This window comes from Podarcis muralis, chromosome 13 (assembly GCF_964188315.1).
Source record: "Podarcis muralis chromosome 13, rPodMur119.hap1.1, whole genome shotgun sequence".
NCBI lineage: Eukaryota > Metazoa > Chordata > Lepidosauria > Squamata > Lacertidae > Podarcis > Podarcis muralis.
Genome location: NC_135667.1, coordinates 11337879 through 11362021, shown reverse-complemented (window position 1 = coordinate 11362021; position 24143 = coordinate 11337879). Strand labels below are relative to the sequence as shown.

Sequence of the window (24143 nt, the reverse complement as noted above, 5' to 3'; positions counted from 1 at the left end):
AAAATGTTAATGGATGAGGACAATGTGACCAAATAAAAATATTTCAGCTTTTTTGTGCTCTGTTTGTTGCATGTTATTGTAAGAGGCCAATCTGATCAAATGAGGCAAATGTTCACCTCAGCTTCTGAGCTTCAGTAAAAGTCGGTAAAATTCTGAAAGAGAAACATCAACATTACTCTGTAGCTATTCTGATTAAACAGCTAATATGAATGAAGAATAGAGAGTATTAGTATTAGAGTTGTTGGGGTTCTTTGATTAAGTGATATATGAATTATTTAAGAATCTAAATAAAAAAGCTATGTTATATTTGCGAGGCCTGAATCCAACAATAGAGAGTAACTGACAGAGAGAAATATGTAAATGAGAGATGTGTTTGTAGTTTAACATATGTTCTTGGTATCAATCTAGGAACATGAGGTCTTAAAAGTGTAAATTGGAATCCCCATGTGTGTCCACAACCTACCTAACTCCTAAAACACACTCCCTTGTGAGATCTTTTGCTGGAGTCAACTGAGCACAGCTCAGAGAATAGGTCCAAATTACCTAATGCCCAGAAATGACCTCTCACAAACTGGACTGTTCCCCACAGTTTTGGTTTATGACTGAAAATGCTGAGTTGCAGTGATGGTGATAATGAAATATATTAGCAGTGGAAACATCACTAAATGCAGATTTCAAAACCTGAGATTTTGTTCGAACCTATGGAGAGAGTATTCCTCAGTCAACTATATATACCTAAATGTGGGATGAGTAGAATAGCTGGTCATGTTGGGTGTCCAAAACTTCCTTAAGGTAGGAAATCCATTCAGGAGGACTCTCTTTAAGATAACCTTCCTTGACTGCACTTTGTCATGTACACAGTCATTTAATTATTAAGGCCCCTGTCACACAGCAACTTGCTAGAGAGGGTTGGAAAAGAAATAGGCAAAGGGGGTGATTACCCAGGATACACTGCAGGTTAGGCCAACTTCTTAAAAGGTAAAGGGACCCTGACCATTAGCTCCAGTCGTGACCGACTCTGGGGTTGCAGTGCTCATCTCACTTTATTGGCCAAGGGAGCCGGCGTACAGCTTCCGGGTCATGTGGCCAGCATAACTAAGCCGCTTCTGGCAAACCAGAGCAGCACATGGAAATGCCGTTTTCCTTCTCGCCAGAGCGCTACCTATTTATCTACTTGCACTTTCAAACTGCTAGGTTGGCAGGAGCAGGAACCGAGCAACAGGAGCTCACCCTGTCACAGAGATTGGAACCGCTGACCTTCTGATCGGCAAGTCCTAGGCTCAGTGGTTTAACCCACAGCGCCACCCGCATCCAACTTCTTATCCAGTTACAAACACAAAATGTAGGTCAAGCATAATAGACCTACATAATAGAGGTGTTAATGAATAGGGGCTGTGTGAAGGAATGAAACTATGGGTGCTATGCAACATCAAATGACTGAAAGTCTGCTTCTGCTGTTCCTAAAGTCATGGTCTGTGAAAGGCTCCTAGGGCTGAAGGGTGGGGCAAGGCAGGTAGGAAAAGCCATTGCCTGATAGCCAGCAGAAAGTCTTTCTCCCCTCACCCCTCATTTCTTCTTCCTCTGCTTCTCCTGCACACCATGGGTACCCTCCTATGGGAAGCTGCAGAGGGAGGAGAAGGAAGGGAAGCTAGTTTATACTGAACCAATTCAGTACTGCATTTAGTTCCATATTGTCTACAATGATGGACAGCAGCTTTATAAGGTTTCAGACTGGGGTCTCTTCCTGCAATACCTGGAGATGTTAGGTATTGAATGTCAGACCCTCTGCACATGAACCATATGTGGTACCACTGTGTAATAGCTCTTTTTCTCTTTCTTCTCTACTCGTAGAGGTTTGTCCCATTTATAAATGGATGCAGTTCGGTATCAGCCCTTCTTCATCTGTTTTGCTTTTCTGTTTTGGATTGTATAGTGACTGCTTTTTCCTTGAAGTTCATTTTACCATATATATTTTTGGGTTGGTGAGGATTCACAGAAGGGTCAAGGGTTCAATTAAAGAATGATGGACCCAGGTGCATATTTTAGGAGGAGCTTCGACTTTGGCTCTTCACACCTCACTGCCAGCCGTGCGCCAGTTTGCGAGGCTGGCATCTGATCTCAGTGATTTACCTAGCAAACTAGAAAATCTTACTTTTCCTAATTGAGAATTGCCTGAGGCAACAAATGTTTACTTGACAGTTCTGCCAAAGATGATTCGCCATGGAGTCTGTAAAAAATTGCAAGTGATTGTCTCCCCTGCAATTATTAAAATGACAATAATTAAGTCACCTTGCCAATGCTCCAGAAGGCAAAATGTGAGGTAGGGGAGAATCAGCAAACAAGTCTGAAATGTTTATAGTCTCCCAGTGTCCCATAGACAGTTAGAATAATGCAGGAGAGAGAGGCCAGGCTCTGTGATTGTACAGGTCATATATCAAATCACATCATCTTATTTACCATTCAAGGCAGGTATTTGCAACAGTGTTTAATGATAAGATGCATGCATGTCCCTTTAAGCACTGAACTGGCAGAGTCTGCTGCCTCCAAATCCATGCTGTTCAAATCAGGCTGCTGATGATAATGATGATATTGTAGAGAGGCAAAGAAGAGTCCATGTGTAGAACCTTCCTGCTGCTGCTTCTCCTGCTCTTCCCCAACATGGTGTGCCAAGTGCATAGTGCTAATTTTACCACAACTAATCCTGTACCTATTCCACATGAGTGGTATGAGCCAGGTGACCCTGTCATTGGTGGGATTGCATCTCATATCCGCTACGTCTTCCCCAATGTTTTATTTAATATACACCCCTCTGAAGCCTTGATTAACAACCCTCTGTAAGTAAATAGTAATTAATATGATTTTATACATTTGTTAAATATCAATATTTGGCTGAAATATACTTTGCTTTGAATGAGTAGTTTTAGAATTGTATTAATAAACTGTATTAATCAATTGACTGTATTAATTTGAAAGACTTGATAGACTGTATGAGAAACATCTGTGCATACAAGCCACTCACTTGGACATTAGGAATCCTTAAGATTTAGTGATTCAATTCTGCAAAGAGAAAATTGCATAAGAGAAGGAGAAGGGGGGGGGGTTGCAAAAAACCGACAGTGAAGCAGGCAAGTTTGCTGATGCAACCAAATTTTTCAGGGTGTTTAAAAAAGAAATGGATTGTGAAGAGCTCAAAAGAGATCTTTCACAATGGGATATATGGGCAGCAAAATGACAAATCCGATGTGCAGTCCAGTTTGTGAAGTGATGTACCTTTGGGCAAAAAAGCCTTAATTTCACTTACAAATCTGTGGTTTTTAAACTGGGGGTGATTGACCACAAATGAGATACTGGGACAGTAATGAATAGCTCATTGAAAATGCTGACCTGGTGTATAGAAACTGGAAATGACAAATTCCATGCTAGGAATCCTCACTTAAGCCTTAAGGAACTATAAACAAAGCTACGCAAATCATTATGCTATTAAACCAATTATGGAATACTGTGTACAGTTCTGCTCACCGTATCTAAAAAGATATATTGTACATCTTGAAATGGTTCAGAAAAAGCAGGAAAAAAGTGATCAGATCAACTCGTCTATGAGAAAAAGTTAAAACATTTGGGACTTTTTAGTTCAGAGAAAGGTGAGAAAGGGGTGACATTATATAGGTGCACTAGATTATGTATGGTGTGGTGAAAGTGGATAGAGAAATTTTTTTCTCCTCTCTCATAATTCTTGAACATAGGAAAATCCCATGAAGCTAAATGTGGAAAAATTCAAGACAAGCAACAGAACCTACTTATAGGTAAAAGGTAAAGGTACCCCTGCCCGTTCGGGCCAGTCTTGCCAGACTCTAGGGTTGTGCGCCCATCTCACTCAAGAGGCCGGGGGCCAGCGCTGTCTGGAGACACTTCCGGGTCACGTGGCCAGCGTGACAAGCTGCATCTGGCGAGCCAGCGCAGCACACAGAACGCCGTTTACCTTCCCGCTGGTAAGCGGTCCCTATTTATCTACTTGCACCCGGAGGTGCTTTCGAACTGCTAGGTTGGCAGGCTACTTATGCACACACTAAATAACTAAACGGTGGAATTTGCTCCCCCAAGAGGTAATGGAGAATGTCCTGAACTTGCATAAGAACTGGCTGCTAAAATACAACAAAATGAACCTATCAATTTCACTAGGCAAAACTTGTATTATTTCATGTCATGTATCATTATTAATTGATTGCTTCCCCCCTGTTCAGAAAGGTCTTTGCAGCAAAACATAATGTTGGTCTTAGTTACTCAGTTATTCATAAATGAAGTGGGTTTATAAAAGAAGAATTAAATAAAATTATGTGATTACCAGTCCCCCATATAAACATTGAGTAGTGCATGTGTGTTTACATGGGTTGGTGTTAAAGTTATTTTCTACTTACTTTTGCTCAATTGCCATTTGTTCTTCTATTAGCATTCTTTCAAGGACTCAGTGACTCATTTCCTTCCACATTTCTCTGATGAAAATAGGGACATCCTATTCAATAACAGGGTGGCGCTGTGGGTTAAAGCCTCAGCGCCTAGGACTTGCCGATCGAAAGGTCGACGGTTCGAATCCCTGCGGAGGGGTGCGCTCCCATTGCTCGGTCCCAGCGCCTGCCAACCTAGCAGTTCGAAAGCACCCCTGGGTGCAAGTAGATAAATAGGGACCGCTTACTAGTGGGAAGGTAAACGGCGTTCCATGTGCTGCGCTGGCTCGCCAGATGCAGCTTGTCATGCTGGCCACGTGACCTGGAAGTGTCTGCGGACAGCGCTGGCCCCCAGCCTATAGAGTGAGATGGGCGCACAACCCTAGAGTCTGTCAAGACTGGCCTGTATGGGCAGGGGTACCTTTACCTTTTACCTATTCAATAACAATAAGAAGAATTTTACTATTTATTTCCCACCCAACTCATTGGGTTGCCATTCTGGGTGGCTTTCAACATATATACCGTAAAGACATAATATTACATTAAACATTTAAAAACTTCCCTATACAGGGCTGCCTTCAGATGGCTCGGGGGTCGGATAACTCCATACTCCCCCACAAACAACATTTCTCCAATGAAAGTAGGGACATTCTAAGGAAAACTGGGACATTCCGGGATCCAATCATAAATGAGGATGGCTTCTCTTAATCAGGGACATCCCTGTAAAATAGGGAATCTTGGAGAGTGTCTCTTGGAGAGGTGCCTCTTCAGTATTTGCTGAAAGCTACATAATGAAGTTGCCAGATGGTGAAGCTACATAGTGAAATTGTGGGAATTAGACTCCAGTTCCCATTTCCAGAGCATGCAGAAGTCAGCCTTGGGTCGTTTGATCCTTTAATTCGTTCTCTTTTTTCTCCTATAAAAACAATGCAAGACATTCTCTTTTAAAGTTTAAAGAACCAATAACTTTTACTTAGTGTACTTTCAGTTGCAGATAAAAAGTGAACAACACAGGTAGGTGAGACTTAAATAGCTAAAACTTCTTACATAGATAAAACTGTGGGTGTTATGAGGATTCATAGCGAGTGAAAGCCAGCCTGTGTTTCCTTGATGAATTGGGGGGGGGGGGGAATCAAATGGTTGTGTCCATTTTCATTGGAAAGAATCAGAGGTAAGTTAGTAATGGAGAAGGGTTTCAAAGCATTTTGTAAACATGGGATCAGAGCCTTTCACAACCATCATTGCTAGCTCACAAGTAGGCATGCTTGGTAGAAATATGATATCTGAAACTCTCCATTGCTGTATCTTTATTCTCTTGAAAACCTGGTACTTTGCATTTAAAATGGCAGCTATCATGAGCTTTATTATCATTTAATGCAAATTTTCATTTCCAGAGAAAGCTACTGCCAAAGGGATACAGCAATAATTTCAAAAACTGTAGCATAACTATATGACAAAGCACATGTTTATAGATGAAACTGAATACAGGGAAGGAACAACGTGGTCAGAAATGCAAAAAATGAAGTTAAATTCAAGAAAATTTCTCACCCATTCTCTATAGGTCTCTTCAGAATCTATGTGTTTGAGGTATTAAAAAAACAGATTTGGGCTAAAGAGGAATCCAAACATTCTAAAGGAACAAAACAAGACCATCTTTCCAATAATATTTACTTCATGACTAACTTTGCTGCCTTTCCTTATAGTCCTTATATACCACAATAGTCTGAAAGTTGTACCTCTCAAAACTAGATTATGTGCATTATTTTATTTTCCCATGAAATGATGCCACTTTATTCACAGCGTGTCATCAAAGTTCTTCCAGCACATCCTTGCCCTGGTGTTTGCGATAGATGAGATCAATGAGAATCCCAAGGTCTTGCCCAATGTCACTCTTGGGTTCCACATCTATGACAGCTACTGTAACTGTAAGATGACCTACCGCACCACTCTGGATCTGCTGTTTAACACACATAGCTTTGTCCCCAACTACAAATGTGGCTACCAGGAAAATGTAATAGGAGTCATTGGAGGACTGAGCTCTGAGGTCACCTTGTGCATGGCAGACATCTTGGGTCTTTACAAAATTCCACAGGTAGGAACATTCTGGATAATTGAGATTTCACACCATAATTCACTCTTTAGCTCTCTTTTCAGTAGGAGTCTATTGATTCATAAATATGGAGTGGCATAACAGGGACAAGTGAAAGGGACTGAAATGTATGGGTTTGTTGTTGTTATAGCATGGGGGTCTCTAACAATGTGCATGAGAGGGACAAGATCACAAAGGATGTGTGCTTAATGTGTGTAAGGGAAGATTGATTCAAAAGTGCCAAGGTGGTAAATGGGGCAACCAGATGGAATCATATAAGGTCTGGGGAAAATATTATCAGTGGATCATATAAGATCAGGACATGTTAACTAGAAATGCTCTCCATATGATATAGGAAATTGAGCAAGGTCAGTAAATTTGCGACATGTGGGATAAATATGTTTATTATGAATTGTTCCATCCATTTGGAATGGTTCTCTTTTTTTATTCTTCAGATTTCATATGGTTCATTTGAAGCATCCATGAATGATCACATTAAGTTCCCTTCCTTTTACCACATGGCTCCTGAAGAAGCTCTTCAGTATCAAGGAATTATCCAGTTGCTTCTGCATTTTGGATGGAAATGGGTTGGGCTCATCACTCCAGCTAATGAAGCTGGAGAACGTTTCTTGAATACCATTGAACCAATGTTTTTCAAAAATGGGATCTGTTCAGCATTCACAGAAAGAGTTGAATACCATGTGCGTTTCAAAGATAACATACTTCATATGGTGGATGATACAAGGATTTTGTCCCCAACTTTCATCACAAGCAAAGCAAATGCAGTTGTTGTATATGGAGAAAGTGCATCTATTATATGGTTGTCAACTGCTCTAACTATAATGAAGTTAACTGAGTTCATACTTTCCCAGTCCAAAAAGAACTTACCTGAAGGGAAAGTATGGATTACCACAGCTCAAATCGACTTCATATTATACGTTCTTCAGAAACTTATTGATGTTAATATACAAATGTTCCATGGTGCTATCTCCTTTGCAATTCATTCCAAGGAAATTCATGACTTCCGATATTTTCTGCAGAATGTAAATCCTTCCTGGGAAGAGGGAGATGGCTTCATCACAGGTTTCTGGGAACAAGCATTTGATTGTTCATTTGCAGACTCTACTAAGTCAATATACAAAGCTAAGCCTTGTACTGGAGAGGAAAGGCTGGAGAGCCTTCCTGCGCCATTTTTTGAAATGAGCATGACCAGCCACAGCTACAGTATCTATAATGCTGTCTCTGCTTTGGCACATGCCTTACATAGGCACTTGGCTGCATCCAACCACAGAAGAATGGAGGCTGCAGGGAGACGATCTCCTCAGAATATAGAGCCTTGGAAGGTAGTGTTTGCTATAAAAAAAAAAGTTTGGTTTACAAAGTGTTCTCTATTGTGCACTGCCTTGATAGTAGTAGTGTTTTCCAATATTTCAAATGACATTTAATTAGACAATTTTTATAGCTTTGGGGTGCATAGTAACCATGGGGTGGGTAGTAACAGAAATCCAAACCAGGTTTGGTTGGATGTGGCATAATTGTTTAAATATATTTGCTAGGAAGGTGTGCCTGTCTTCTTTTTACTTTTCCTACCTTTTGATTGTATGCAAAGTATAGGGATGCCATAAGCTAAAAAGAGAAAGCAAATTAAAATCAAACACATTCTCCACTTGGCCACCTTGTGATGTTATGTAAGGATAAGAAATAATATAGGCAATTCCCTTCCCTCTTTGAGTTTCTTAAGAACTTTCTGACTCACCCATACAAACTTTGAAAAACCTTCTCTGTGCTGCCAACACCAGCAACAGCATCAGAAAAATCAACTCTTAATTTGCAGAGAAGGAAGCCATTGGTGAAATGAGGCAGTAGAGTCATTTCGCATTGCACTAAGGTAAAGGTAAAGGTACCCCTGCCCGTACGGGCCAGTCTTGCCAGACTCTGGGGTTGTGCGCCCATCTCACTCAAGAGGCCGGGGGCCAGCGCTGTCCGAAGACACTTCCGGGTCACGTGGCCAGCGTGACATCGCTGCTCTGGCGAGCCAGAGCCGCACACGGAAACGCCGTTTACCTTCCCGCTAGAAAGCGGTCCCTATTTATCTACTTGCACCCGGGGGTGCTTTCGAACTGCTAGGTTGGCAGGCGCTGGGACCGAGCAACGGGAGCGCACCCCGCCGCGGGGATTCGAACCGCCGACCTTTCGATCGGCAAGCCCTAGGTGCTGAGGCTTTTACCCACAGCGCCACCCGCGTCCCTGTTCGCATTGCACTAGATATAACTAATTATTCAAACTGTCAATATTGAAAAAGTATCTCTAAGTTCCCAATATACCTTTAAAAAAAAAGTAATATGGGGTAGGAGGCGCATCCTAGAATAACAAACTGAAGCTTCTCAATAAATTCGTTTGTTGTTGTTGTTTAGTCGTTTAGTCGTGTCCGATTCTTTGTGACCCCATGGACCAGAGCACTCCAGGCACTCCTGTCTTCCACTGCCTTCTGCAGTTTGGTCAAACTCATGTTCCTAGCTTCGAGAACACTGTCCAACCATCTTGTCCTCTATCATCCCCTTCTACTTGTGCCCTCAATCTTTCCCAACATCAGAGTCTTTTCCAGGGAGTCTTCTCTTCTCATGAGGTGGCCAAAGTATTGGAGCCTCAGCTTCAGGATCTGTCCTTCCAGTGAGCACTCAGGGCTGATTTCCTTAAGAATGGGTAGGTTTGATCTTCTTGCAGTCTATGGGACTCTCAAGAGTCTCAAGAATAGTGGGCTTAATTATTGTCATCCAGAGAGATTGTTCAAAACCTCAGCGCTGGACCTCAGCGTCCGGGCAGAACGATGGGAGTGGAGACGCTCCTTCAGGTATACTGGGCCGAGGCCATTTAGGGCTTTAAAGGTCAACACCAACACTATGAATTGTGCTCGGAAACGTACTGGGAGCCAATGTAGGTCTTTCAAGACCGGTGTTATGTGGTCTCGGTGGAGGCCCCCAGTCACCAGTCTAGTTGCCGCATTCTGGATTAGTTGTAGTTTCTGGGTCACCTTCAAAGGTAGCCCCACATAGAGCGCATTTCAGTAGTCCAAGCGGGAGATAACTAGAGCATGTACCACTCTGGCAAGACAGTCCACGGGCAGGTAGGCTCTCAGCCTCTGTACCAGGTGGAGCTGGTAGACAGCTGCCCTGGATACAGAATTGATCTGCACCTCCATGGACAGCTGTGAGTCCAAAATGACTCCCAGGCTGCACACCTGGTCCTTCAGGGGCACAGTTGCCCCATTCAGGACCAGGGAGTCCTGCACACCAGCCTGCTTCCTGTCTCCCAAAAACAGTACTTCTGTCTTGTCGGGATTCAACCTCAATCCATTAGCTGCCATCCATCCTCCAACTGCCAGGAAGTGACAGAAATACCTGCTTACAAAGAATTTCCTTCAACATATCCTACCTGATTTCTGTAATGGAGACTTTTGAATGGCCCCCTCAAATCTAAAAGAAGATGCCTACTGAGTTGCAGGCTATGCTCATTAAGCAGAACATAAATCATTGGGAGGTTTTGTCATAACATTAACTTTTTTAAACCCCTCAGTTGTCATGTCCACTCCAAATATGATCCTTAGACCATCTTCCTCTTAGAAGTGAGATATTGGCAAGGAGAAGCAATTGCAAAGATTCTAATATTTCCCTGACCGGTCCCAATTATGCAAGAACATATCATCACACAGTACTGATGAAAAAGTGAAATGGAAAGGGGGCATAAAAGAAGTCTTTTGACATGACAGCATGTAACTTTTCCTCCATGTGTGGTGTGTGTGGTATAAATTCCTTCATTTGCAGAAGAATGGTTCTACCAATTCTACACTACCATAAACTATACTTTGAATTAAAACTTTATAACCCTTAGTTATAAAGATCTTGAATGCATCTAGAAAAGCTATTCAACAATCTTAATCAGAACGTTATAATACTTTATAGACCTTTTGATTCTCTTTCCACCTAGCTCCACTCATTCCTACAGAAGATCTCATTCAACAACTCTGTTGGTGATGAAATTACATTAAATGAACGTGGAGAATTAGCAGCTGGTTATGATATTACAAATTTGATCACTTTCCCAAATAGATCCTACATCAGGGTCAAAGTGGGAAGGCTGGATCCTCAGGCCCCTCCAGGGAAAGAGCTCACCATTAATGATGGACAGATTAAGTGGCACAGGGGATTGACTCAGGTGAGGAAATAAATTGCTCAAATGCCAATATTCATGGTTATCCAAATAAAATGGGATGCAATGGAAACCTGGAGGCTTTTTTCACTTAGCACCTGATTAAATGTGAATTTTACTGGGAGAGAAAATTAGTCTTGAAGAAGAGGAAATTCCTATCTAGATGGATAGTATTTTAATGGAGAGAATCTCTATTTGAACAATTGGCTTTACTTGTGGGAACATGCTTGCAGGTTAGTTTAAAAGAGCCTACTTGTTGCCCAGCTGAGGTTGATTGCACTTTGCTTTGAATTAGATATTATATTGAATAATATGGGGATATTGTCTTTCTATTTATTGTATATTGGTAAGCCAACAAGCAGTAAGCAATATACTTTAAGGAATACTGTAAGGTCTAACACTAAACAAACATATGAGACACAATACGAAAAAGAGCAACATGCTCAGAAGACATCTCACATTAAGGACCAACGGCTATCAGATACTGTTGTCAGGCATTCTTTTATGTGAAGTCCCAGAGGGAGATCTCCACTTTGTGGAATCTAATAGAATCCTACGATGGTTGCAGCATTGCTTGGGCTTAAAATGAACATTATAATATCCTGGATTTTGTATGATGCTAGGCATAGCTGCAGCTAGTGTATAAACCTAAGATGGGCATAAGCAGCCCAGCCACAGAAGCCACTTGAGACCTTAGTGATGAGTTGGAATCTCAAAGTAGTTCCAACCTATAAACTTCTTCCTTCAGATTTAGTGCCATCCCTCCCAGAAGAGATCCTTCACATAATTCTGAGACACAGAAAACACTCACCCAAAGCACTTTGGACTTTGGATTCAGCCACCATCCTATCCAACACAACCTTCAGACAGCAGTTCCACACCTTCACTGCTTCTCCTAATTCCTACAGAAAGCCAAGATAGAGATGCAGGTTATCAGTATACTTGTGACACTGTGCTCCAGATTCCTAGAAGATAGCCGCTATTCCATATAAATGTTGAATCATAAAGATGACTGAACCTGAAACCTTGTGGGCCAACACAGCCCCAAAGACATGCAACTAAGCAATACCCTCCTAGTATTACTTCCTAGTAACAACCCTGCAGGTACGAGCAGAACCCTTATACTATAGTACCTCCAATTCCCAAATTCTTGATTTGCATCATAAGGACACCAAGTGACATTCCTGAAGGAAACAGCTGTGGTTCCTAAAACTGGCATAGCCAGTTTATTGAATTCTAATAAAGTTGTATGTATAGCTATGCCAAATATGTATACTCAAATCATATTGGGCTCGTATGATGCTTAACAACAGCTTTTTATCCTATTCCATGTGCCACCTGTGCACATATGGATCTTATGTTTCATGTTATCAATCTCTCCTTTTGCTGATAGACCCCTGGTGTTAGATTAAGTCCCATAAAATATTTTATTAAAAACTAAATTATTCCTATATATTTGGATAGGTGCCACCCCTGTCAGTATGTAATGACAACTGACGTCCTGGTTACGGGAAGAAAAAAAAGGAGACAAGTAAATTCTGTTGCTATGATTGTGATCCATGTCCCAGCGGGACATACTCAAGTGAAAAGGGTGAGAAATGTCATGCTAAGACCAAACTACACCATTTATTTAGCCAACTCTTAAGTCCTTAAATTTTTGTTGTCACTAAAAGTATGGAGGCAAAAGGATTAAAATTTTGATGTCTGTATTGTCCTCATTGTTTGCAATATAATCTTTAAAACATCCTGAAGAAAGGGAGGTAATACATTTTACATGGAAATTCTACTAAATTACAATGGAATAGAAGTGGTGGTCACTTCTCTAAGAAGGAGGCAGTTTGGGGAGAGAGTGAAGGTCTCATTCAGTGGACCTCTCTCAGTTCAGAAGATTTTAGCTGTGATAATGCTCTCATTTCACTATAACAGCTTGTGATTCTAAGAAAGAGGAGGAGGACCACTAACACATAGAGATGTATTCTATGTAGAAATTCCAGATTTGATATAGATTTGAGATTAATTTTGAAATATCTCAGACAAAAGTCTTTGGGCTAGAAGTTTTGAAAGCTACACCGGTAAAGAACATTAGCTAGGTGAACTCCTGATGACAAAAATTCTTAAGAATTTTCTTCATAGTTTCAAATTCTCCTAATCATTTGTCTTTTCAGACATGGGAACATGTATCAGTTGCCCAGCAAATAAGTATCCTAACCAAGACCAGGATAATTGCATTCCTAAAATGCCAAACTTTCTTGGCTTTGATGAAACTTTGGCCATCATTTCAACTTTCTCGGCACTACTGTTGTCTCTGATCACAGCTCTAGTGTTTGGCATCTTCATTAAACACCGGGACACTGCCATCGTCAAAGCCAATAACAGAAGCCTCACTTACATTCTCCTTGTGTCCCTCCTCTTGTGTTTCCTCTGCTCCTTGATGTTCATTGGAACACCTAAGGAGGCAACCTGCCCACTCCGGCAAACAAGTTTTGGCATCGTCTTCTCTGTGGCCCTCTCCAGTATCTTGGCCAAAACCATATCAGTGGTTTTGGCATTCATGGCTACCAAGCCAGGATCCACAATCAGGAAGTGGATAGGCAAAAAACTGGCTTATTCCATTGTCCTCTCCTGCTCTAAAATTCAAGTAGGGCTTTGTGGTCTTTGGCTGACAACTTTTCCCCCTTTCCCAGATTTGGACATGCAATCAATGAGTGAAGAAATTATATTCTTATGTAATGAAGGGTCAGTCCTCATGTTCTATTGTGTTTTGGGCTACATGGGCTTTCTGGCCATTCTCAGCTTCGCTGTGGCTTTCTTAGCCAGGAAATTGCCGGACAGCTTCAATGAAGCCAAGTTTATCACCTTCAGCATGCTGGTTTTCTGCAGTGTTTGGATCTCCTTTATTCCAACTTACCTGAGCATCAGAGGAAAATACATGGTGGCTGCGGAGATTTTCTCCATCTTGGCTTCTAGTGCTGGATTACTGGCTTGCATCTTTTTCCCCAAATGCTACATTATTGTAGTGAGGCCTGAGCTGAACACCAGAGAACATCTAATACAAAGAAAGATATAAATAATATTAGAATTTGAGGTCCCATGGTGTTTTTCTTTGTATTCTACAGTGAAACGTCAAAAAATGAGAATAAATGAAACTATTTCAGCAGTTTTGTCTTTTTTTCTGGACTGCAAAATGGTTGCATGTTATTTTTGCAGCCCATTCTGACCAAATGAGGGAAACATGAGCTTCAACTCAAGAAACTGAAACTCCGAAAGAGAAAGAGAAACATCAACATTATTCTATAGCTATTCTGATTAGATAGCTGATATGAATGAGAAGTAGAGAAAATATATGTATTATAGTATTTTTTTGACTAAGTGATATATGAATTTAAAAAACTAAATTTACAAAGTTACATTATTTTGGAAAGGCCTGAATTCAACAATAGAGAGCAGCTGATAGAGAGAAATATGTAATCAACAGAGATGTTTGTAGTTTCACTTATGTTGTTGGTATCAATGTAGGAACATGAGGTCCTAAAAGTGTAAATCCCCATGTGTGTGTGCAACCTACCTAAACCCTAAAACAAACTCGCTTGTGAGATCTTTTACTAGAGTCAACTGGACGCATCTCTGAGAATAGGCCCAAATTATCTCATGCCCAAAAATAAGCTCTCACAAATTGGACTGTTCCCCACTGAGTTGGTTTATTACAAAAGAATAAATGATCTTTTAATAATAGATTGATTAGTATGGTGCAGAATATATAGAACTATGGGTGCATTTAAAGTAATATCCTCATGCATTCAAACTCATAGTAATAGGTTCCTACACCACAAGGGGAAAATAAAGGGATAGAAGATAACAGTGTGTTGCATGATTCCCAAGCAGGGCTGGCCCTCCCATGAGACAAGGTGAGGCAACCACCTCTGGCGGCAAGATCCACAGGGGCAGCAGATCCCAATGCAGATCTTTATTACCCACTTGTTCCTGATGGAGATCTTCACTCATTCCTTCTTGCCAGGAGAGGATGGGGATGCCGTTTTGTGGCTTACCTCAGACACCAAAATGTCTTGGGCCAGCTCTGCCCCCAAGAAGATAGTGATCAATGCGGAGTTTACCTATCCAACCACTGACTAGAGCAACTGCTGCAGCTGTGTGGGCGTAAGGATGTGCTGGACTTTTGTGTCAGCGTCGTTCGTGTAGGTTCTCTTGCTATTCGCTTGTGTTCCTGTGGTGGTGATAGAGGTTGGGGTTGGCCTAGGTTGTGGTTGCTCGTTTGTGATTGGCTGTGGTGAGCGTTGTTTTCATGAGTGAGTGGGGTGGGCGGGTGTTTTAACACAAAACCCACACATACATTAAGCAGAAGAGAAACATTGCCACCCAACCCCAACCCCACCCTCCATGGTCCCCTCCACCTTTCTCCCCCCTCCCTTTTTTTTTCTTCCTAATTTAACACTAAAGTCTCAACAAATGAAATGACCTGTAGAAAATGTAATTTGAAAAAGAGAATTTGCACATACTTTTGTAAACTAAGAAATCTTTAATAATAATAAAAAGAAAAAGAAATAATGATAATAATAATAATAATTTATTATTTATACCCCGCCCATATGGCTGGGCCTCCCCAGCCACTCTGGGCAGCTTCCATAAAAACCAAAAATACAGTAAAATATCACACGTTAAAAACTTCCCTGAACAGGGCTGCCTTAAGATGTCTTCTGAATGTCAGGTAGTTGTTTATCGCTTTGACATCTGCTGGAAGGGCGTTCCACAGGGCGGGCGCCACTACCGAGAAGGCCCTCTGCCTGGTTCCCTGTAGCTTTGCTTCTCGCAATGAGGGAACCGCCAGAAGGCCCTCAGCGCTGGACCTCAGCGTCCAGGCAGAATGATGGGGGTGGAGACGCTCCTTCAGGTATACTGGACCGAGGCCGTTTAGGGCTTTAAAGGTCAGCACCAACACTTTGAATTGTGCTCGGAAAAGAAAGAAAAAGGATGTGCTGGACCCAGTACCCAGAAATAGGAATAGTGACCAACAAGGCTAAAATCTGAACTTCTCTATAGGATTTTGGGTACCAGAAGTGGGCATGTTTGTGATGCAACGAGGAGGGGTGTTGATGCATAGGTAGGCCTGCCCCATGACATGCTATTGTTTTACTCATCCCAAATTTACGTATCTATATTTGACTGAGTTAGCCTCTCTCTGGAGACAAGGGTCTCAAGTTGTAAAATCTGCATTCAGGGATGTTTCCATTGCTAATGTATTTCATTATCATCATTATTGCAGCTGAGCATTATCAGTGGTTTAAAAATTAAGGTTCCTGTCACACAGCAATTTGCTAGGGAGTGTCAGGAAGACATGGGCAGAGGGGGTGATTACCCAGAGTACAGTGCAGGTTAGGCCAGCTTCTTATCCAGTTACAAACACAAAATGTAGGTTAACCATGAACCCTCATAACAGAGGTGTTAATGAATAGGAGCCTTGTGAAGGAAAGAAACTATGATTGTTACACTGGTTAAACGATGTAGCCCAGCGGTAGAAAATAGACACAGAGAGAAAAGTGTTGTTCTTTTTTCATGATACTCTGTTGCATTGTTTTGTGTTTCATTGTTCTAACCTAAGATGTCATGTTTTCCATTAAAAAATATTGAACATCTAGTGTAAACTGGGGGTCTGTTCATATTGTTATGAGTTTGGAGTGATAAATTGGGGTCCAGACCCCTCTAATCCCTGGATCCAGCAAGTGTTAAAAATTAATCAAGCCAGACTAGCTTCCTGAACCCCAGGGTCCAGCAAATGTTCAAATATAAGCCAGGCTCCCTCACTGATGAGGTGATCACTTGGGTGACGAGTCATTAAGAAGGATTAAGCGGCTCAGTGTGAGAAGTGAAATGGGTGGGGCTCCATCCCTCAACAGATAATGCCAGAGTTTAGAGTTTGGAGGGCAGTGGTGTAAAATGGAGGGGAAAAGCAAAAAGCTGGAGACGGTGGGCGGGCGATGTTTCATTTGTATCTAATCCAAGGCTGTGGCTATGGGCTAAACAATATCCTTTGGGGTCTTGATGCTGTGAAGCCTTCCACTGCAGGGTCAGGTTGTATATATGTGCTAATGAACCATATACAGTGGTACCTCGGGTTAAGTACTTAATTCGTTCTGGAGGTCTGTTCTTAACCTGAAACTGTTCTTAACCTGAAGCACCACTTTAGCTAATAGGGCCTCACACTGCTGCCGTGCTGCTGGAGCACGATTTCTGTTCTCATCCTGAAGCAAAGTTCTTAACCCGAGGTACTACTTTTGGGTTAGCGGAGTCTGTAACCTGAAGTGTCTGTAACCTGAAGCGTATGTAACCCGAGGTGCCACTGTATCACAAAGACACCACAAAGAACCCACGGAGGGGAGGGGGGAGGTCTTGAGATCCGGAAGAATCTTGTGTAATTTTTAATATCTGTGATTTTGAATGTGAATGAATTTGTAAAATAAAATAAAAATTATTTTAAAAAAAATATGTTTCATTTGTATCTAATCCAAGGTTGTGGCTATGGGCAAAACAAGTCCCTTTTGGGGTGATGATGCTCCATTGCAGGGTCAGGTTGTATATATGTGCTAATAAACCATATATCATAAAGACACCACAATCTCAACCATGCTTCATTCCCAAATGGAAACACGAACCCTGGGCAAGTGCCTGGAACCCCCTGGAATCTCACACCACTCACAACAATATTCTGATGGTCGCGTATTACAGGTTTTGTACCTAACTGCGTCCCCAACTCCGTACTTCTGTTAGAAGCTGGTGAATGCCCAATTTCAACTAAAGCGTGGTGGGCTGCCCTAAAACATTGGCTCAGGATTTCAGTGTTTGATCTAGGGAAGGGTTTTTACCAACACCTGACCAATGAGGAATTTGTCAGCAAATGGCAGAAAACCATGGCTAGAAAAGCCACCTCTATTGGTCTGTCTCCCCCCCCCCCCAGCTGTATTACCTGGGTATGAAGGCGCCCAAAAGATGCTAAAGCAAAGATTATGAGATAATGCACACAGTGACTTGCGATCTCGATCACATGCAGTCTGTAGTCCGCTGGCAGCAGGAGTACAATATGGGTATGTCTTTAAGTTAATATCTTAAATTAAAAACCTGACAGTACCAAACTACCGAAGGCTTTTCACCAAAGCCAGACTAAACGTCTTTCCTTCTGCAGTGTTGGATGGCAGGTTGAGAGGAGTTCCCTACCAGGACAGACTTTGCTCGTGTGCTCAAAACATCGATTCCATAAAACATATTTTGTTGCATTGTGCAAAACATGAGCAAGCCAGGGCTGAACTGATACTACCCTTGCTGGTACCTTTCCCGGGAAAATCAGAGGCTCACTATATCAGGTTCCTATTCGAAGACCGGACAAATGCTAGAACATTAGCAGTGGCAAAGTTTTTATCGGTGGTTGCAAGAAAAAATAATCCCTATTTTCTGAACAAAATGCTTGTTTAACCTGGAGGTAGGCTGTATGAATTGTGCATTGCTTTGTAATGATTTGTTGGGTCTCTGGACCATAATAAAGATTGATGATTATGAGGTTTTGTAGCTGTGGAGGCCCTCTATCAGCAGAGGGTTGGACTAGATGTCCTTGGCGCTCCCCTCTATAATCTCTGCTCTAACAAATAAGTTTCCTTTGGCAGAGCGCCAAATGATGACACATTACATCATCCCAAAGCATTTCAGTAGTGATTCTTTCCCCTGTAATTATTAAGATTACAGTAATCAATTCACCCAGCCAAAGCTCCAGAAGGTGGTAGGGAGACAGGGGGAAATAAACAAGCAAGGCTAAAATGATTATAAACACTTCAGTAATCCATGGCCAGATCAGATAAAGAACAAAAGAGTGATCAGGCTCCGTTAAGCTGTTCAGGTTCCTTCTTTCATAGTAGTGGGAGTAGCGGTATTTATTATTATTATGTTATGCATTTTGTGTGTTTATGTTGTAAACTGCCCTGTGTTCTTTAGAAGAGAGGAACTATAGAAATTTAATCAATAATAATCCTAGCATAGCTAAAGCTTCAGATCAGGGTTACTTATCTGATATCCAAGGCATGCTTTTCTGACAATGTTGAAATCAAGGATAAAGTGGATATATGTCCACTGGAGAAATCCCTTGGCAGATTCTGCTGCCACCAAGCCATCTTGTTCAAATCAGGCTGAAAATAGCAACCATGTTGGAAAGAGACAGAAAGGGAGGAAAGCCCATGCATAGAATAAAGTTTGAAATCAGGATGTTGGTGGTGCTGCTGCTGCTGTTCCTGCTCCCCAATGTGGGGTGCAAAGAGCATAGTTTGAAGTGCACCCAAAGCAATCCTGCACATATTCATCATGAGTGGTATGAGTCAGGTGATCTCCTCCTTGGTGAGATGTCATCTCACATCCATTATGTGTTTCCCAAGGTTTTATTCAATGAACACCCTTCTCGGGTCATGATCGACAACCCCTTGTAAGTAAATGGTCCATTTAAATTTCATTTATCTTTATCTTTTTCTATCTGACTGTAAGGTGCTTCAGTTGCTTTGAAAAAAGTACCGTATTTTTCGCTCTAGAAGATGCACCAGACCACAAGACGCACCTAGTTTTTGGAGGAGGAAAACAAGAAAGAAAAAAATCTGAATCTCAGAAGCCAGAACAGCGAGAGGGATCGCTGCGCAGTGAAAGCAGCAATCCCTCTTGCTGTTCTGGCTTCTGGGATAGCTGTGCAGCTTGCATTCGCTCCATAAGACGCACACACATTTCCACTTACTTTTTAGGAGGGAAAAAGTGAGTCTTATAGAGCAAAAAATATGGTAGTTAGAGGATAGGACTTTTTGCAGCTTTCCTGGGTTCTGTATTGTGCTGGGAAGTGGGTTCCTGGACAAACCAGAGAATTCCCCTCTGCTCAGCCAACCTCCCCTTTAGACCACCGGAGTTAGAATCATAGAATTGCAGCTTTAGGAGGGTCCCAGAGTGCAAATCTAGTGTACCCTCTGAAATGCAGGAATCACAGCTATTTTCCCTCATATAGCTGTGATTCCTGCCTTTCAGGGGGTAGACTCTATTGAGGGAAAACCTAATCAAGATGTTTTATAGATGGTACTTAACACCTACCAAAATAGCTAAAATGTATAAGACAAAAACAAATCTGTGCTGGAGGTGTGGTAAAACAGAGGGGACACTTATACATGTTTGGTGGACCTGTGAAAAAAATCAAAAGCTTCTGGAACAAAGTATATGATGAGCTTAAAAAAATGTTTAAGTATAACTTTATGAAAAATACAGAAGCTTTTCTACTAGGGATAACGGGCACAGGTAAAGCAAGAGAAGATCAGAAAATATTCCTCTATGCCACAGGAGCGGCAAGGATCCTAATTGCTAAAAACTGGAAAAAAGAAACTGTGCCAACAAAAAAGGAATGGCAAGACAAACTGTTAAGAGTATATTGAACTGGCTAGATTAACAGAGGCAATTAGAGATCGCACTAGACAAGAGTTTCAAAAAGCATGGGGGAAATGCAGAGAATACTTCACAAAACAGTGCCCTAAAATACATACCTGGACTTGTTTCAATTAATGTCTGCAGGAGACTTAGTGGATATTATTCGGACGCGGGTGGCGCTGTGGGTTAAAGCCTTGGCGCCTAGGACTTGCCGATCGAAAGGTCGGCGGTTTGAATCCCCGCGGCGGGGTGCGCTCCCGTTGTTCGGTCCCAGCGCCTGCCAACCTAGCAGTTTGAAAGCACCCCCGGGTGCAAGTAGATAAATAGGGACTGCTTACCAGCGGGAAGGTAAACGGCGTTCCGTGTGCTGCGCTGGCTCGCCAGATGCAGCTTGTCACGCTGGCCACGTGACCCGGAAGTGTCTGCGGACAGCGCTGGCTCCCGGCCTATAGAGTGAGATGAGCGCACAACCCTAGAGTCTGGCAAGACTGGCCCGTACGGGCAGGGGTACCTTTACCTTTACCTTAAGTTATAATTAGAAAAATCTTAATAATTATTTAGAAAGGAAACAGTTTATAAGAAGCAAATAAGGAAGCCAGATACAGGATAAAGGAAGTCTTTTATTTGCTTGTTTGTTATGCTCATTGTATGTGATGTTCACGTTTAATGAGGGTGGATTTGTGTATTTGGGGGCGGGTTATGTTATGTTGTAAATAAAATTCCAATAAAACAAAAGAAAAATTACAAGAAATCACAGCTATTTTACTAAAAGTCTGCCTTTTAGCAATCAGCCTGAAATATGCTTTGCATCACCTCAATTACAACGCAGATGGATGTGTGACTTAGTTGTGGGCGGCGTATAAATGGAGACAACAATGTTTTTTTATGAAACTTGCTCTTATCTTCCCATCAAATAGCAAGTCATTTTATTTGCAGAATGCTGACAAAATTCTACCAGCACATCTTGGTCTTGGTGTTTGCTGTTGATGAGATCAATAAGAATCCCAGGATCCTGCCCAATGTCACTCTTGGGTTCCACATCTATGACAGCTATACTGATTCAAGGATGACCTACAGGGCCACTCTGGACCTGCTCTTTAATACAAATTACTTTGTCCCCAACTACCAATGTGGCATCCAGAAAAATGTAATAGGAGTCATCGGGGGACTGAGTTCTGATACCACTTCATGCATGGCAGACATCTTGGGTCTGTACAAGATTCCACAGGTAGGACCTGAGCATCAGAGACAGAGAGACTTGGCACTGTAATCCATTCTTCTTTCTTTCCAGCAGGAATTTGTTGATTCACTGGGCGATGCACTGGGCAAAAGCAAAAGGAGCTGAAATATATGGGAAATGTCTGGGGAATATAATATGGGTACCCAACAATGTGCATGAAAAGGGTGAGGATCTCAAGAATATGTGTTGAAAGATTATTCTGATGGTGACAGATTGCTAAATGGGACTTCTAGTTGGGATCATACCTACAGGACTGCCTCTCCTGGTATGCCCCGCAGAGGACCTTAAGGTCCATAAATAACAACACTTTGGAAGTCCCGTGCCCCAAGGAGGTTAGATTGGCCTCAACCAGGGCCAGGGCCTTTTCAGCTCTGGCCCCAGCCTGATGGAACACCCTACCGCAGGAGATCAGGGCCCTGCAGGATTTGACATCTTTCCGCAGGGCCTGCAAGATGGAGCTGTTCCGCCTGGCCTTTAGGCTGGACTCAGTCTAACCCCCCCCCCCCATTTATTTATTTATTTATTTTTAAAATGGAACCCCTTATGTGGGATTTGTATATACATTTTCCCTCAGCTCTTTTTGCTGACCCATGTAGGACCAGCATGGATAGTTGCCCCCAGTGAATATTTGACGTTTTCTCCCCTTATGACTTTGATCTATAGGCTACCACTAAAACAAAACTGTATTTTAAGCTGCATTTTAAACTGTATTCTATCTTATACTTTAATCAACTGTTGTTGTTGGGGTTTGGGGTTTTTTTGTTTTTTAAAAAATATTTTTACTGTATTTATATTCAGTATTAGCCGCCCTGAGCCCGGTCTTGGCAGGGAGGGTAGGGTATAAATAAATTATTATTATTATTATTATTATTATTATTATCATCATCATCATCATCACCATCATCATCATCTCTGAAAGCATGGCACTGGATACTGAACTGGTGGGCTCAACTCATGATGTTGATGCTAACTTACAAACCCCCAAGCAGTTCAGGACCCATTAACTAAGGCAGTGTTTCCCAACCTTTTTTGGGCAAAGGCACACTTGTTTCATGAAAAAAATCTCGAGGCACACCACCATTACAGCCCCGTGACGTCAGCGCGCAGCGTCACGCCGGGAGGGACATGAATTGCTAGCAAATTACATAATCACCTCCTTGAGGGCTGGCTCATCTTCTCCGAAGGCAGAACCCCATTAATTAACAGCACAGACTCACACCATAGCCAAGACGAGGGGGGGGGGAAACCTCAGTCATGCACAGTCATGCACATGTGGGGGCTAAATGAGGACGAAGACCGGGCAGAGAGCAGGGTTCAAATCACCCCACCTGGCCAGGACAATCCCTGGGTGCTCCCTTGGGCCACTCGCCTGACCCACCTCGCAGGGCTGTTGTTGCGAGGATAACACGGGGAGAACCACGCGCGCCCCCGGGAGCTCCTTGGAGGAGAAATCGGGCGATGAATGCAATGCACGAAATATATGAGAGGCGACCAGGTTTTGCAGGTGAGGGGCCCCCGCCAGCCTCCGCTTCCAACACCCGGCGCAACGACGCCGAAGTTTCCCCCCGGGCTCGGCTCAGGGAGCAGCGCTGCTCCCCCCCGGCTCCCCTTCGCCCTCCCGGCTCTCTCTGCCGCCCACTGGGGACCCCCCTCACCTGCCAAGTCCGGAGCGCCGGTGGAAGTTGCATGCATGCATGCAGGGCGCCGCGTTGCCATTGCATTGCACTGCACTCCATGCAACGCCTGCACGCATGCATTGCCTTGCATGCCCGCCAAGGGGTCTCCCCGCGGTCCGATGCGTCCCCTCCGGCGCGGATGCAGCATTGCAAAAATAAAAAACCCCCGACGCAGCCCTACCTGGGGGGCAGCCTCCGCCTCCGCCGCTCCGCCTCCGCGGGGATCCCCGGCCTCCATCCTGCCGCCCGATCTCCGCGGTGGCGCAGGCAGGCTGCGCGGGGTCTGCGCGGAAGAGCCCCTGCCCGCCCGGCCGCCGCCACTGTGCTCATTCCATGGCCGGGAGAAGTGCGCTTCAAACAAAACGCCCGGCCCGCCAGGCCACACTGGGAAACGTAGTTCGCGCACCCCGCGCGGGCGCGGAGCCCAAGGACGAGGGGACTACGGATCCCGGCAGCCCCCGCGCCGGGGACGGAGGGGGAGAGGCCGGGTGCAGGGATGGAGGGACGGGTGGGCGAACGAGTGAGTGAGTGGCAGCCGCCAAGCCTTGGCCGAGAGCCAGGAAGGGCCTCCCCGGAGGAGGAGGAGGAGGAGGGAGGCGCAGAGCGGGAGGGAGGGAGGGAACCCCAGGGGTCATCTAGTGACAGCGCCCCAATCAAAAATTTGACTTTAAAAAAAAAAATCTTTCAATTTTTTAATTTTTCCCGCGGCACACCAGGCAACATCTCGCGGCACACTAGTGTGCCGCGGAACAGTGGTTGGGAAACACTGAACTAAGGAGTACCTTCCTCAATACCCACTGATCCATGGTTTGAGATGGAAGTCATGCTTAATGTCCTACCAACAGTCATAGCCAATAGGTGATAACAAGGACCAGGGCTTTTCCAGTGTTGGTGTCCCAATTGTGAAAATCCCTCCCTGGGAAACTAGGAAGTTTCCCCACATCTTCACGTTCAGGAGTCAATCAAAAATTTGTTTGTTGTAGTTCTGGCACTGGGGAGACAGATCTGGCACTGAAGGCAGCCCTGTTTAGGGAAGTTTTTAAATG

General features: G+C 43.2%; 1 protein-coding gene and 1 pseudogene across 1 annotated transcript; both read left to right on the top strand.

Annotated features, from left to right (window-relative positions):
- Positions 1 to 6922: 6922 nt before the first annotated feature.
- On the top strand, positions 6923 to 13804 carry LOC114583441 (vomeronasal type-2 receptor 26-like; annotated as a pseudogene).
- A 5191-nt stretch (positions 13805 to 18995) lies between these two features.
- LOC144325273 (vomeronasal type-2 receptor 26-like) lies at positions 18996 to 21451 on the top strand. Its single transcript, XM_077918017.1, has 2 exons — positions 18996 to 19210; positions 21118 to 21451. Exons 1-2 carry the CDS (start codon positions 18996 to 18998, stop codon positions 21449 to 21451), a joined length of 549 nt encoding a protein of 182 aa, XP_077774143.1.
- Positions 21452 to 24143: the final 2692 nt, after the last annotated feature.

Bases quoted from the DNA above. Each gene is read 5' to 3' on its own strand.
- LOC144325273 (XM_077918017.1), top strand. From the start codon at position 18,996: ATGTTGGTGGTGCTGCTGCTGCTGTTCCTGCTCCCCAATGTGGGGTGC. The intron at 19,211-21,117 runs GTAAGTAAATGG...TTTTATTTGCAG, and splicing joins GTCATGATCGACAACCCCTT to AATGCTGACAAAATTCTACC.